The 14,916-nt window shown below is 39.1% G+C and overlaps 2 protein-coding genes and 1 long non-coding RNA gene across 13 annotated transcripts in view; 1 reads left to right on the top strand and 2 right to left on the bottom strand.

The window, feature by feature from the left end:
* smyd3 (SET and MYND domain containing 3) overlaps positions 1 to 14,916 on the top strand; it is a 66,812-nt gene extending 51,896 nt beyond the window's left edge. For 2 of the 3 annotated variants that reach the window (XM_077562861.1, XM_077562860.1), the window contains exons 7-12: positions 16 to 118; positions 198 to 308; positions 3,012 to 3,099; positions 3,177 to 3,351; positions 7,902 to 8,010; positions 8,128 to 8,740. In XM_077562861.1, the coding sequence (XP_077418987.1) occupies positions 16 to 118; positions 198 to 308; positions 3,012 to 3,099; positions 3,177 to 3,351; positions 7,902 to 8,010; positions 8,128 to 8,226 (685 nt within the window). In that variant the 3' untranslated portion in view covers positions 8,227 to 8,740. Of the gene's footprint in view, positions 1 to 15; positions 119 to 197; positions 309 to 3,011; positions 3,100 to 3,176; positions 3,352 to 7,901; positions 8,011 to 8,127; positions 8,741 to 14,691 lie in introns of those variants that run through there. The other variant, XR_013293760.1, reaches the window with a different exon arrangement.
* On the bottom strand, positions 4,508 to 8,215 carry LOC144050018 (uncharacterized). The gene is made up of 2 exons (XR_013293761.1): positions 7,886 to 8,215; positions 4,508 to 5,502 (listed from the first exon to the last, which is right to left on the bottom strand). It is a non-coding gene; the product is annotated as an uncharacterized LOC144050018 (long non-coding RNA).
* Positions 11,045 to 14,916, bottom strand: part of kif26ba (kinesin family member 26Ba) — a 72,492-nt gene continuing 68,620 nt past the window's right edge. For all 9 annotated transcript variants that reach the window (XM_077562852.1, XM_077562853.1, XM_077562847.1 and 6 more), the window contains one exon: positions 11,045 to 14,869. In XM_077562852.1, the coding sequence (XP_077418978.1) occupies positions 14,721 to 14,869 (149 nt within the window). In that variant the 3' untranslated portion in view covers positions 11,045 to 14,720. The remainder of the gene's footprint in view (positions 14,870 to 14,916) is intronic.

Raw genomic sequence — 14,916 nt, 5'->3', positions numbered from 1 at the left:
ATGATGTCACCTCAGTTTATCGCTGCTAAACCATGACTGCAGGCCAAACTGCGTGACGGTGTTTGAAGGAACAAAGCTACACCTGAGAGCCGTTCGGGATATCAAACCTGCAGAGGAGGTACTGTATGCGCAAAAACACAAAAGCTGGAAAATATGTATGAGCTGGCTTTAATGAAATGATTTTCTTCTGTGTATAGCTAACAATTAGCTACATAGAGACGCTGTCAGTGACAGAAGAACGTCAGAAACAGCTGGAAGAGCAGTACCATTTCTTATGCCGCTGTCAGAAGTGTGACTCCCAAGACACAGTAAGACTTCTCTTTGGTCTTCCTTTTAACTCATTTGCTCCCAAAAACATTCTATTTTAAATATTATCAGTGTCCCAAAGACGTACTTATACGTTTGTTTGTTAGTGAGAGCATAAAGAAGGCTTTGATGCAGTCTCTGAACTGCAGAGAACGGTTGAAGAAATTGTAGTTATTACAAAAACGGCCAGCAGGTGGCAGCAGAGTATAAGAGAGCAACCAGGGCTATGTTCCAACAAGCTCTTTTGTGCAGTGTTTTAAACAGATTTGTGAATACTGTACTGTATTTAATTTTTTCCTGATGAAAGAAGAGACTCTAATCTTTCTTGTGGTAGGTTCCATGTTTTTATAGCAACAGAACACAATATTCTGTGGGCCTTGCAAAATCAGTCAAAATCCAGTAAAACAGCCGGGAGCAAAGGGGGTTGCTTCAGTGAAAATGGCTGGGAGTAAATTAGTTTAGATTTCTCACCAGGGTCTCAATAGGGTTAGGGTTTTGCATAGTTACGCCACGAATAGAATAAAATGTAATAGTTTTTTTCTTCACTTTTTACCCATAGATGCTAAAACTTCATTGCAATATATTTTTTCAGCTTAAAATAGTCGGCAGTTCGCCATGCCAGGAAATGGACAGTTATAAAGTCCAATTTTTTTTTGGCAGGTTTTTTTTTTCATATTCAGGCATCCTATTTTATTATTTATTATGCCACCTGCAACTATTTAAAGTACCTCTTATAACGCCAAATAAATTTCAGATGTTCTAGTAGGCTTTTCCTAACATTTATTTTGCTATTTTAGCAGAAGCCTGTTATTTTAAACGCCTCCAAATTATTAGTATGGGATTTTTTTTTAAATGTGCTTTTAGGTGAACTGATGAATACACACACGCTCGCACGCATGCACGCACGCACATACACATACTCACCCACATATATATATATATATATATGTGTGTAAGATGTGTGTAAGTGTGTGTATATATATATGTATATATATTAAAAAAAATAAAATAAAATAAAAAAAAAATTGTTTATTTATTTTTTTTTTTTTTAAAAAGGAGAGCAATGATGATGTCAAATCGAATGAACAATACTGAGCTCTCCTTAAGAAAAAAAAGAAGAAGCCTGTTATTTTGAACGCCTCCAAATCATAATACTGCCACGGACGGTGCCACCACCACCACCACCACCATGCTGTACTGTAGGTATGGTGTTCTTCTGCTCATGAGCAGCGTTGTGTTTGCGCCAGATATCCGCTTTGAATTAAGGCCAAAAAGATCAACCATGGTGGATGTGTTATGTGTAGAAAAACACACACACACACACACTTGCTATGTTACTCTTATCCAAGTGCATCAGAGCAGAACACTCTCGTTTTATGGTGTCTCCTGCTTGCTTCCTCTCTGTCACTCTTTACTCACCACACACTCTTACCATCTGCCTCCTCTTCTGACTGACTGCCTCCAGAAAAAAAAAGAAGATCTTTCACCTGCACTTTCCTTTTTCATCTGTCTTGATCCGGTCCACCCTTCTATTATAGTGTCTCGCCATCTCAAGTTTTCTGCCGTTCGTACCCTGACGCTGACTCTTTGCCACTCGCGCTATTACCTATTGTCATGCAACATGCATGCACTTTAAAGTATTTTTTCATACACCTGTGTCCACCCTCAGACTTTATTTTATTCCATCCTCCTTTGTTCTGGCCGCAACAGTCCGTAACGGCTTTTTGTCGTACCGCCGCTCTCTTTAATCTTCTGATGATGATGGCTGGCTGCTGGGTTGTGACCCCGAGTTGACATCAAACCTTGTGTTTATACGCTCTCGGTGCTTTTGTGTGTGTGTGTGTGTGTGTGTGTGTGGACATAAAATACAGTAAGTCGTAGTGCTTGTAAAATAGCTTTTTGCAGTTTTATGACATCGGCGCAGGCTTTCAAGGTTTCAGACGAGTGAAATCAACCGTTGACGTCCTTGCCAATGTGCTATTGTTTGTGTTGAAAGGGAAATATCTGGTTGACAATGGGATCATTTGCCGCAGATATATTTTGTTCCTTGAGGATTAATTAGAGTTTGTGCTAGTTCAATACTTTGTCATTAATTGCATGTTATTTTGACAATCTCCGCAACTTGCTTATGTAACTCAGGGATGTGATTGTTCCGCTAATTCGCGGAATTCCGCTTTTTTTATCTCCCCCCCAAAAAAAAAATCTGATTTTTTTTTTTTTTTTGTATTTCATTGTGTATGCATGCACATGACTCCCGACAGATAACATCTTCTGCTATAACAAAGACATTTGTGGTATGCTCTAATATGAGTTACTTTTCATTTGGTCATGATACAATTATTTGTTCATGAAATTTGAACTCTTCAACATTATTTATGTGTTAACTTAGTAATCACATTAGTTAGATATGATGATATTCTCAGTGATAGTTTTTAAAAGCAAAGGCAGTCCAATGTTTTTGAATGTGACTGATTTTGAGTTGACTAAAACTGCCATTTTATATGGGATAGTTCAATATACATTGAAAATTTATGCTGTTGTTTTGTCTATTTCTTTGTCATGTGAGTGCATTGAAAGCCCCCAGACCCCCGGCTAAATTTTCAGATAATTTCACTTTGGTCAAATCACATCCCTGGTAACTAGATCCCTAACAAATGTAGAATAATTGCTTTTACTCTCATTTTACCATGTTTTTTTTTTCCCAGGACAGACTCATGCAGTTTGGTGAACAAGCATCATGTCACAAGTTGATGGAGGCGTTACCAAAATTAGAAGAACTAAAGGCAGTCTCAGGTATCTATTGATTGATTGACAATTTCAGTTAATGGCTTCTCTCAACTCCAATAAATACGTCTTTTCTCAAATCTCAGATTGGCAAACCCTCCGAGAGAGTTGCACACGCCTGTTATCAACTGAGGGCGCTGCTGTGCCCGATGAAAACCTCTACAAGCTCCGATTGACCGATATGGCTCTGGATTCTGCCGTTCACCTCGGGCACTGGGAGGAAGCCTCAAGACACGGGGAGAGGACACTTCCAATTTACAGGTGTGTGTGCGCAATGTGCATAAATGTGTTGTGAAATTTTGGTGTTATTGCCACCCCAGTGCCCAAAAAATTGTCATCCACACCAATGGTATTCTTTAAAAAAATACTTGATAACCCGTAGCTATAAAGCCATTTAAAAGAAGTCAGAAGAAAGAGATTTCTGATATGATGTCCGTCCGTCCGTCCGTCTTCTTCCGCTTATCCGGGGTCGGGTCGCAGGGGCAGCAGCTTTAGCAGGGAAGCCCAGACTTCCCTCTCCCCAGCCACTTCAGCCAGCTCATCCGACGGGACCCCAAGGCGTTCCCAGGACAGCCGAGAGACATAGTCTCTCCAGCATGTCCTGAGTCGTCCCCGGGGCCTCCTGCCGGTAGGACATGCCCGGAACACCTCCCCAGGGAGGCTTCCAGGAGGCATCCGAACCAGATGCCCGAGCCACCTCAACTGGTTCCTCTCAACGTGGAGGAGCAGCGACTCGACGCTGAGTCCCTCTCGGATGACCGAGCTTCTCACCCTACCTCTAAGGGAGAGCCCGGCTACCCTGCGGAGGAAACTCATTTCGAAATGAGTTTCCTGATATGATGTATGGGTGTGAATCTAAATAGAAATGGCATTAATAGTGGGAAGAAGCTGGAGTTACTCTACAGTATGTGATAGGTCAAATCCAGGAGAACCTCTGAAGTTGAGTGTGGTCCTTTGATTTATTTATTATGATTTATTTCAGATTTAGAAAATTGTTCCCCATAGTAAATAGGCCTAATAAAAAAAAAATAAAGTCCGTTTCATGGTCCAAAAAAATATTTCTTTACAGGCAGTGTTTAAGGCTCTTCATATAAAAATTAAAGGCTGTATTCTACCATTCGCATATACCGGTAAGTCTTTTTTTACACGCCTGGACTGGCACAATTGCTGTGCCTAAGATGGGAATGAATGTGGAAGCACCAAATCTGTGCCTGTCTTCTAATCACGGAAACGTGGACCTTTCCTGGCACTAGAATGTCATTGAAGTCCATGAAAAAAATAAATCACACTTTAAAATCGCTCCGTTTCAGACACAAACACTTTGAAAGGACAGCATGTTTTTTAATTAAATTTTATTTTTTATTCTCTATGAAATAAAGCAAATAAAAGTAATTTAATCAGAAACCGAGAGCTCAGCTCTACTTCATCTCTTTATTCATAGGACATTGACACAATCCTCATCTTTTTGGCCACCATAAAATGTTGAAATGAAACCTGCAAACTTTTAGCTTAAATTTGAGGGTGTTGACATCCAAATAAGGTCAACGCTGTCGGAATTATAACCGATTGTGTACATGCCTCACACTTTTTAAAGGATGCCGGCTAGCTGCATGCTAACATCGTAAATCCTCAAGTTAAGCGCAGTTTCCATGATAATTAAAACGCTAACAAAATGAAAATCATAAATAGCAAAGTCCCAAGTGAGGAAGGTCATAGAAATAAGAGAAAGGATGAAAGTAAGTTTTGTGACAAGGGTCTTTATATGTTCTGCTGCCATTGTTGTGTGCTGCTCCAATTGCTGCAGGAGTTTAGCATCTCGCTCCATCTTCCATCCTTCCCTCATTTCATATTCCTTTCTTCTTTCACTTTGAATTTCTCCTCCATTTTCACTGTAGGATTTATAGGCATTGTTGTGTATTTCCTGCATGCCCGCTACAGAATATCTCCACCATGCAAATATTTTCCTGCCATAGACAAGGGGGGCTTGTGTCCTTATTTTGCATGTTCAAATATTGTATGCTTTCTGTTATTTCAGACTTGCAAGACGATATCGCAAATGTAGCAATGACAGAAGCGAATGCCATGCGAATGTATTCCAATCGGACTATGCCACCGTTAATGTATTGGCGTTGCTCATTTAAATTAAAGCTGCATTCATTATAGCTTTGGCCAGAATACAAAACACAATTAGGCAGACTATAACTAATCTCTCCTCCGCGTTTGCATTCAGGAAGATAATCCTTGCTTTCCTCTCACAAACAGCTTGCTGTGAATGATGTTTTCCGCTGGATTTCCCTGGAAAGGCGCGCCGCCTTCCACAAGTGTTAACGTCTCCTTGGTGCCCGCTTCTCGTTCCCGTAGCCCGGAGCTGTGGCCTTCTAACGAGCTGCCTTCCACGGGAACTTATTTGCTCTTCGGGGAGGGAAATGAGGGCAGAATTGAAGGGGGAGCACCGTAATGAAATAATTGTAATCACTACCAGTGTGTGCATACAAAGATGAAACATAATTGGAGTTGCTTGCTCGCATGTGTGTTTATTTGCTCGATGTGGCCGCTTGACTTGCCGCCTCGCTAATTAAATCAATATTGTAACTTGTTATCATTCATTCAGCACGAACGCCGACTTAGTCTTTGAACTTCCTGTTTAATGACGACATTCCTAACAGGGACAGGGAGAAATTCATTAATTGCTTGGCTCTGTAATTAGCAGCTAGTTAGCCTTGAAGGTAAAAACAATTGGCCTGTAAAAATAATATAAAACTGTTGCAGCTTTCAATTAAAGACTCTGATGTTATTCAAATACAGCATAAAAACACATCACTGGAGAGTGTGGCTTTAGTCCACAAGCAAATTATTCAGATGAAAGTTTTTAGTAATGTGTTATACATATTTGTGGGTATAGTGATGATGTTTACAGATAATATAATTTAAATACTAAACAGCAGAGTTTATCTAAATTGATTGTTTTGTGTCTTTGTGCTTACAAGCAAGAAAGAATGATAATTGCTTAGCGGCTAGTTGCTAACGCTGGAGATGCTAATGCTGGAGCCGACACTGAATGCTTGGCAACAGGCCAGCCGTATAAAAACCATGTAGGCATAATTAAGTTATTTTCTTATTATTATTATTATTATTTTGGTCCTTCATTAGCGATTGGACTTGATTTGAGAACGGGAGACAAGGGAGACTTTTAAAGGGAGAGTTGGTAGTGTTAACCCTGCTAGCAAGATTGTAATGTAGCCTCACTTTTCTGACCCCTCCCCCTCTCGAATCTCTCACTAAATTTTTTTTACTTAACGTGTACTGTAAACAAGGCGACGTTAGACACAGCGTGCTACTCTGGTAGCATGACTTCTAAAAGGGTGTTACAATAACATATGTTATGCTAAGTTTTCCTTTTGGAATGAACAATCAATAAAAATTTCACAATTCCATTACATTCGGTTTTGAATTACTAAGACGTCATTTATTGAAAGGGTTAGGGTTAAGTTAAGCTGGATAGAAGATTTTCTCTCTTTGAAAGCCTTTCGTCATTGTTGACAATGTCACCAAACCTCCTCTTAGGTAACCATGACCTGACACAATGTTGTCAAGTAGCTTTCCCTGACCTACAAAAGAACTCTCAATATATCCACTTTGCTTGCATGTGCATATTGTTCAGCCTAATATTCTTCAGAATGAAATAACTACAATTCAAGCCGCTGGACTGAACCCCCCCGCAGCAATAGCGGAGATTGATCCGACCCTGGAGAGGGTTTTTAGTCTCACTCCACTTCATCTGCAGCGTTTTCTTGCGGCTTTAGCGAGGTTACATCAAATCATTTGGCATGGATAATCAAGACAGTGGCGGGTCGGGGGACACTGAAGGAAATGGAAGGGAAGGCTTACGAGGGAAGACTGCAGGAGAACGGAGAGTGTCGCCCACTTTAATCCCTGCAACTAGAAGGCGAGCATGATAATAGGAGGAAAATATGGAGGAGATTAGAGAGGAGGACAAATAAAGTCAAGGCAATTGAGGCGTACCTCCAAAAAATATCTTCCCGCATAAAAACCCTGGTGTGTTTGGCCCCTGTTTTTCATCATTATTATTATTCTTCATTTCTTTTCAACAATTTTGCTGTAGACGTTTGCGTCGGTGTGAACAAACCGATCTGGGCTCTGTTTGACACCATGAAACTAATTCAGATTTATTTCCAGGAAAGCAACCAAAATCTTACACTATGCATTCATGCCATATTTCACATGTCAAAAAGTGTGTGTGTGTCCAAATCACTTGAAATAGAACTTTGCACAGTGGATGTTGTATATGTATTGTTTGTATTTATTTATGTTTGTCATTGGGGTAAAGCAGAAACCACATATGTCCAAATATGGCCAATGTCCTATTTTTTCAACAAATGGATACTAAAGGTCAGTTCCTGCACAGTCTACTACTACTATGTATTTATTTATGTATGTATTTATTTATTTATTTCCAAATTATTAACCAATCAGAAGTGTGGAAATAGCTTCAGAGCAAATTTGTTCTGAAGCCTTGCAGCATTATGTTGCCTCAAGATTGAGGATTAGAGAAAATGGATGGCGGAATGGTTGGATGGACACCACCTGCATAGTATACTTGAACAAATAAACGCCTCACCTCAAATATAGAGATGGACATCTACATCTGTGCTTTCCCCTGATACCACCGCATCAAAATCATGCAAAAAGTAACTCAATTACTATGTGTACTTTCTTGTGGCAGTCTACCTTAACATGGTCATATTTGCTTTCAGTGAACTTTAATCCAACTCACTCTTGTTGTTCTGAAGACGTTACTACCCGGATCCCCATCCCGTCCACGGAGTCCAGCTGATGAGAGTTGCAAAGCTGCAGCATTATTTGGAACGCAATAAAGATGCTCTGGACACCTTCAAACAGGTCTGGATGAGAACTGGAGATTTTGACAGATTTACTGTTATTCTTTTAAACATTAGGCAAATTCACCTATAATCATTTCAAATAAGACTAAAAAGTGTGTGCTTATCTGTCCACCAGGCCTTAGAAATCCTCAAGATCACGCATGGTATTGATCACCCCTTGGTGGCGGATTTGTTGGTCAAGATGGAAGAATGTCGCTTTGAACTGGACCAATAATTTCTTTTAATAATGTAATGTGACATTCAAGGCAGCTGTGATGTCCCCCCCCCCTCTTAACGGGTGATGTCATGAGGGCAACAACAAATACAGTTCTAGATTCCATTGCGGTGAGTCCGTCCGCCGTTTTGTGTGTGTTTTTAGCAAAGGCGGCCTCTCAAAACATCCATCCTCCCCTCGCCACATATCCATCACACACACTTCCCGTGGTAATCCCTGTTATTGTGGGTTGTTCTGTCAGTGTGTGTGTTGAAGGCTGAAAAGTGTCTGTGATGGAATGTGGTCATGCTTCACACACACACACACACACACGCACACACACACACACACACACACACACACACACACACACACACACACACACACACACACACACTCACTTGCATGGTTGCCTCTTTGTAAAAAGGATGACAACATTTCCTCTGGGAGGCCAAAGTGTGTGTGTATGGGTTATGGGAGGATTACAGTGACATTGTGTTTGCTTTTACAAATAAAAGGTTTTGCTTTTCCGACACTTTTTGTTATCTGCATGGAACATGGAAGAGACTGGTCCGATTAGTCAGCTGTGAATAACTGGCAATTTACCACAGACGTTCAGATTATTCTTGTTTTTGTTTTTGTTTTTAGTTTTGCTCCAGTGGTATTACAAAATATAAAGCAACGGCTCCTCTTTAGAAATATTAGTCATACGCAATTACAATGAAGAATTTAATGAAATGGTTTGTTCATTAAGTTAAAGTTTCCATTGTTATCTGTCAATACTTTGGTTATCCTATTTAACAAATTGAGATGGCCAAAATACAAGATAAGTGCCTTCCAAGGTATCTGATGACTTTTTTAAGGTCACCTCAATCAAATTTAAGAACTCCCATTCACTAAATGGGTTTACTACGGGCAGAGGTGGCAAATCCAGGTCCAGAAAGTATATACCTTGCCACAGTTTGTCTTTAGCCCCTGGTGCTAGCTAGCTAGCTAGCTAGCATCATAGCAGGTATTTAAATTCAATATAACTTTATTTATCCCTTAAGAAATAGCAGCAACTGAGCAGCATTACATTTAAAAGAGAATAAAAAAGTATAAATAAATATACACGCAATATAAAAATCTACAATATGAATACACAATATCAATATGGTAACTCACTGACTAGGATAAAGTGCCAACTGCCAACAATATGTGTATGTATGCACAGTACATAGTCAGATCCACAAGTCTAGAAAGTATATACCCTGCAACAGTTTGGCTTTAGCCCCTGGTGCTAGCTAGCTCTAGCAGGTAAACGAGCACTATGGGTGCTAGCTAGCTAGCGCCTGGAGCTAAAAACAAACTGTGGCAAACTCTGACTACGGATGAGCTCAATATCACAATATTTTAAGACATTTTGTGATAACTTTATTATACTATCCAAAATAAGTATGAAATGAAACATTTTTATAGTTATTGCAGCTTGCAGGTAACATTTAATGAGAATCACTTAATGGTACATGGTGTACGTACATCTAAATTGTACAGCAATGTGGCATCTTGAGAACTTTAAACAACAGGATTAAGTGTAATTTTCAAGAATTCCAGGCATGGACATCTACTGTCACTTTTTTAAATCTATCAAATTAAATCTCTCACAATACTTGAATAGCAATTAGACTTGGGGTAGACTGTATGAAATGCAAAACCCTAACCCTACAACATCTACCCCCACGTTTCTTTTCAATGGTTATTGTCTCCCCCCCCCATCAACTCGCAAAGATCATTAAATCAGATTTACTGTCATCACTCTCACTGCCTGTCACCTTCCCTCTCTCACCCACAACACTTCCAATTACATTCATAACCTCTTTTGGTCAAAACATTGCTCTTACAGATAGAGCCCATGTGAAGCAGTTTAACCCGTATGTCATCGATAATGTTTAGTCTGCATCTCTGCATATTAAAGTCCACAACAACTGGGGGGGTTTAAATGACTTTGTCTCAATGAAACGGGTAAACCAAGTACATACACAGTGGAAACACAGAGACCATCAACAAATGGATGCCAATGTGAATACACACACACTCAGAAAAAAGTCTTTTAGTCTGCATTTTAAAATCCACCCCTCATACACAAAGTCCAGTTTATAATAACTATGTCCACACGAAACGGGAAAGCAGGCATGCACACACACAAAATGAAAACTCAAGTTAGGGACCATCAATAAATGGACCAAAAAAAAAAAAAAAGAATTCAGAGCCCATCAAAATGAACACAAAAGTTGTTTTTTCCCCCCTTACATCATTCCCAACCATGTTCAAATCAATTATGTTCCTTTGAAAAGGGTTTACACTCCAGACACGCAAATAAAGCAAAGCAATTTCGGCGTACGGAAAAGGTTCAATTCTCTCAAGCGATGCAGTGGATGCGACCCAACAGGAAGATCACAGGTTCACTTTTCACATTGAAGCGCTCGATGCTTTGTCATCGGTGTTTGAGAGACACTTTGACCTTCAATTGTCAATGAGCTGTAAGAAGTTTCTAAGAGTGATTATCAAGCTTTGCACACCAAGTACCACCTCAAAAAATACTAGTCTGAGTTTGAGCATTAACACTTCACTCAAATCTAGGGGGGGAAATACTTAAATAATTGTAAGAATTTTACTTAATAATAATAATTATTAATTATTATTACTAGTTAATTTAGTGATTTTTTTCACATACCACTAAAGGGAGCCCACTTTGAGAATCACTTTTCAAGAGGATCTGGTAACTCTGTAACGCGCAATTGGCAGATTATATTTGCATGCGTGTACTTTTCCAAGCAAGCAAACACACGTCCAATTTTGTTGAATACATTCCTTTATTTACATTCGGCCATCTTGTTTGTCAAAAGACAGTTCCAGCCTTGAATCATGCACGGCGAATATCACACTTGACGCACTTCTGAATTTTCACACCGACCTCCACACGTTTTGTCGACTCATTCGTTCCACAGATTGGCACTTATGACTGACAGAAAGGAGGGGGGGGGGGGGAGACACACTTGTACAAATAAACTGTCTTGTTTTTTGACATGTAACAATATGATAACCTATAGTTGTGAAATGTGACATCCACTAACTTTAGACAGAGATGTAGCCATGAACCCATCTCATAAATGGAGTTGTCTCAACGTCACCATCTTAGCACACTAGGCAATACTGTTCCATATATTAAAATTCTTAAAAGCATTTTCCACTTTTTCATTTTAGTCTCCAACCCTCAATATGGCCAAAGATGAGTATATAAATATGTGTACAGTATATTATATACTGTATATACAGTTGAACCTCAAATTATTCATACCCTGGACACATTTGAACTGGAAAAGATACAAGAATGTGGCACGTTAAAAGATGGTCATTTAAAATATTTCATCTTACCATTGTTTTTTTTTTTCTCTCTTTTTTTCCTTCAACACATTTTTTTTACATTAGCCGAAACTGGACACATTTTTAACATTAGTTATACATACAGTAGCATATTTTTTCCACATTTCCTATATTGTGTCATTTTCAGCTAAATGATCCAATTAAACAGAAGTTTGTCCAGTGCAGGAATTATTTGGCGGTTTAACAGCATATTTACGTATATTTAATGTGTTTTGGGCAAAGTATATACAGTTATCTTTTTTTAATCTTCAATGCATAGTAACCTTTAAACATCATAAGGCTGAAATAAATACACATTAATAGCTCAAATAAATAGACTTTGATCCACTATGAGAAATAAAATAGGAAACATTCCGATGTTGCACTCTGTATAAACACATCACAAGGCCAGTTTATCAAACATACTTGAGAGTTTTTTTCCGCTGTTCCCGGGAGATTACCTCCCGTCTGCCTCCCCATGTGCGGATAAACGACTTTCACTTAGTCAGCCAGCCATGAAAAGGTCCAAAACCTCACACAGTTTATTTCCTGCTGCTACGAAATGTTTTACGTTATCCCCTCACTTTGGCATACATTGAACACTGAGAAACAAATCGCTCAGGAGAAGGAAGGGAGTGAAGTATCGAAAACCGCTGTAGTGATGTTCAAGATTATTATTTTTTTTTTAAAGGTTATTTCTGACACAAATCACTTTCATAGATTTATATTTGTACAAACATTTAGAGCATAAACATCTCAAGCACCATAGATAAAGGATAGAAAATCATGTAAAAGGCGTGGAACCCAGCAGAGATCACTGCCTCTGAATTTCATCTTTTTTCCCTCACTTTAGTCTTCTTTTATTTCATTATATATCATTTTTTTTCTTTCATAATATTTGTTTGCCCCGACGGCCATAACCACACTTCTGCAACCTCTAACTTTTTTGGGCCATTATTCCTTCTTATTCTAATTTGTAAGCTAAAACTTGCAACTTTGTCCCAGTGATCATGTAATACTTATCAAATGACATTATTCAATTAAACGTAAGCTCTATTTTCCATGACTAATCGCTCTTTCATGGCTTACATAGTGCCTCCGAGGCTTTCTCTAATTGCGAAAATGACGTCTGTGAGAAAGCTTCAGTAGCCGACGTGTTGCAGATCCGTGACATAATGTCGAAAACTGACGCGTAATGTCCCCCTAAGTAACGCTGAATGCGGCGATAACCTCGAACATGGTCCCATTACCTTCGGTTATTATAAAACACGCACATTGACACGTCATTGAGTTTCTTTACAACAACACGGCATACAAATAACAGACAAGCGTCGATCGATGGATGATGCGCCCAGCGGGTGGATAAAAAACATTCCTGCGCTGCCTTTGTGAACACGGAAAAGCCATCACATCTTTACGACATCAGTGAGCAGCGGAGGAACATTTGACAGTAGAAAGTCAAACTTAAAACATCACCAAAATAAACAAGAGTTCCTTTTTTTTTTTTTTTTTTTTTTACCTGTTTCATCAAATGTGCTGACTGAAGTTCCATCACATATTTGGTCCCTTTTTAGTTTCATAAATAACCTGATTTTTTTTCTTAAGTTACTAAATTTGTCAACATCTTACATAAGCAGGGTTCAAGTTGGCGCGTGAGCTAGCTTGACAGGGTGGCACAAAACAAACAAAATAACGCTTAGCTTTGTAGTCCAGTTTCATTTTTAATACACAGTGTTGCCTTCAGATACGAGTGGCTCGACTTTGGAAGTTTTCCAGTTGTTCAGAACATTTCTTTTGCTTTGACATGCTAGCTAAATTTGTTTGGAAATGACTTGGTTAGCTTCAAAACTGTTTGACTTGCGGTTAATTTCTGAAAAACTACCGAGTAAACATAAAGCAGAGGATTAGAAATTCTGTTTGTAAAACTACCACATAACTTTAAATCCACTAGCAAAAAAAATTAATTAATTAAAAGAAAAGAAAAAAAAGTCCACTAGCTTAATGCTAACACGTGATGGGGAATGCCATAAACAGGCTAATAAATAGCATCAATTGGCAGTGTTCCAGTATAACACTTTAAAGGAATGGATATTTAAACAAACAGCAACATGTGGACAGGCAATATAACAATACATGTTTTCTTTAACTTCAGCTAAAAATGATTAATATCACTGCAGATGTCACAGTAGCGGAGTGTCGCACGATACACCAACTTTTGACAATGTTTCTAAAGTAAAAAAATATATATATATAACGAGTTAAGAGTACTATTTTCCTTATTAAAAAGCACATTGCAAATTTGTGTTTTGAATTGCCAACGTGGTCATGAAGAAAGTAAATTCATATCTCAAGGCAACATTTTTCTACTTTTGTCATTTGGATTCAGTTCGGGTAGGCTCCAGCTCACCTTTGACCATAATGAAGAAAGTAGATGGCTAGGTCATAATTGAGCTGAATTGACTGTTTTTATAGGAGCTCAGGTGCACTTGCTGGGAGGGGCTCGGCTCACACGTAACTTGAACCCTGGGCATAAGGATGTTCAACCATATTGACCCACAATTCCACATGGTAATAAATCCATCAAAGACACTCATCTTTTGTATGTTTTACTATGCTAGCACCATACTGTATGTAGACAAATTCAAGAGTATTGTTGAAATGTTAACAAGGCACTTTTTGTCATCGTGTTTATTTGTCCTTCCGACTCTTGACTTGCTCTTGGTTCTTTTTTTAATAACTGCACAACAGGGCATGCTGTCGGCCCCAGTTTTTTGTTTTGGACTTCTTATAGATCCATATATAAGATCCTATAAAAAAAATAAAAAATAAAAGATGGCAGTATGGTTCCTGTGGCGCCAGTTAGTTGTTTGAAAGCTTCCTCGTAAACTGCTTGTTCAGCTCTTCTGTCTTCCACATGGACAGACAGAATCTCCCCAATGGCCAGTTAGCTATCTCGGTACATCTCCAATTGATTCATCCGTCACCCGTCATGCTCACATACAAGCGAAGAAGTTTGGATTATTGGCTCAGTCCATCATGAGAACCTTGTTCAAATATCCCAGATGAGAAGTATTTATTTGACAGAAAATGTGCTCCGCCTTCTCGCCGGGCGTCTACCGATGTCGGGATGACACGTCAAAGCAAGTGATCATCATCAGGTGAGCTTTGCAGAAGTTGACTCGATTCTCCAGTTTGTCCGTCACCGTCTCCAGAGCTTCCAAATACTCCAGCGAGTCCACCTCGTAGACCTGCTGCAATTCGACTGGATGAGGAGAGAGGAGAAAACATCGTCAAGCTTCGGGTTCAAAG

Source organism: Vanacampus margaritifer, chromosome 4 (genome assembly GCF_051991255.1).
Source record: "Vanacampus margaritifer isolate UIUO_Vmar chromosome 4, RoL_Vmar_1.0, whole genome shotgun sequence".
NCBI classification, from domain to species: domain Eukaryota; kingdom Metazoa; phylum Chordata; class Actinopteri; order Syngnathiformes; family Syngnathidae; genus Vanacampus; species Vanacampus margaritifer.
Note: the sequence above shows the minus strand (reverse complement) of the source record. Positions and strands in the feature narration are given on the sequence as shown.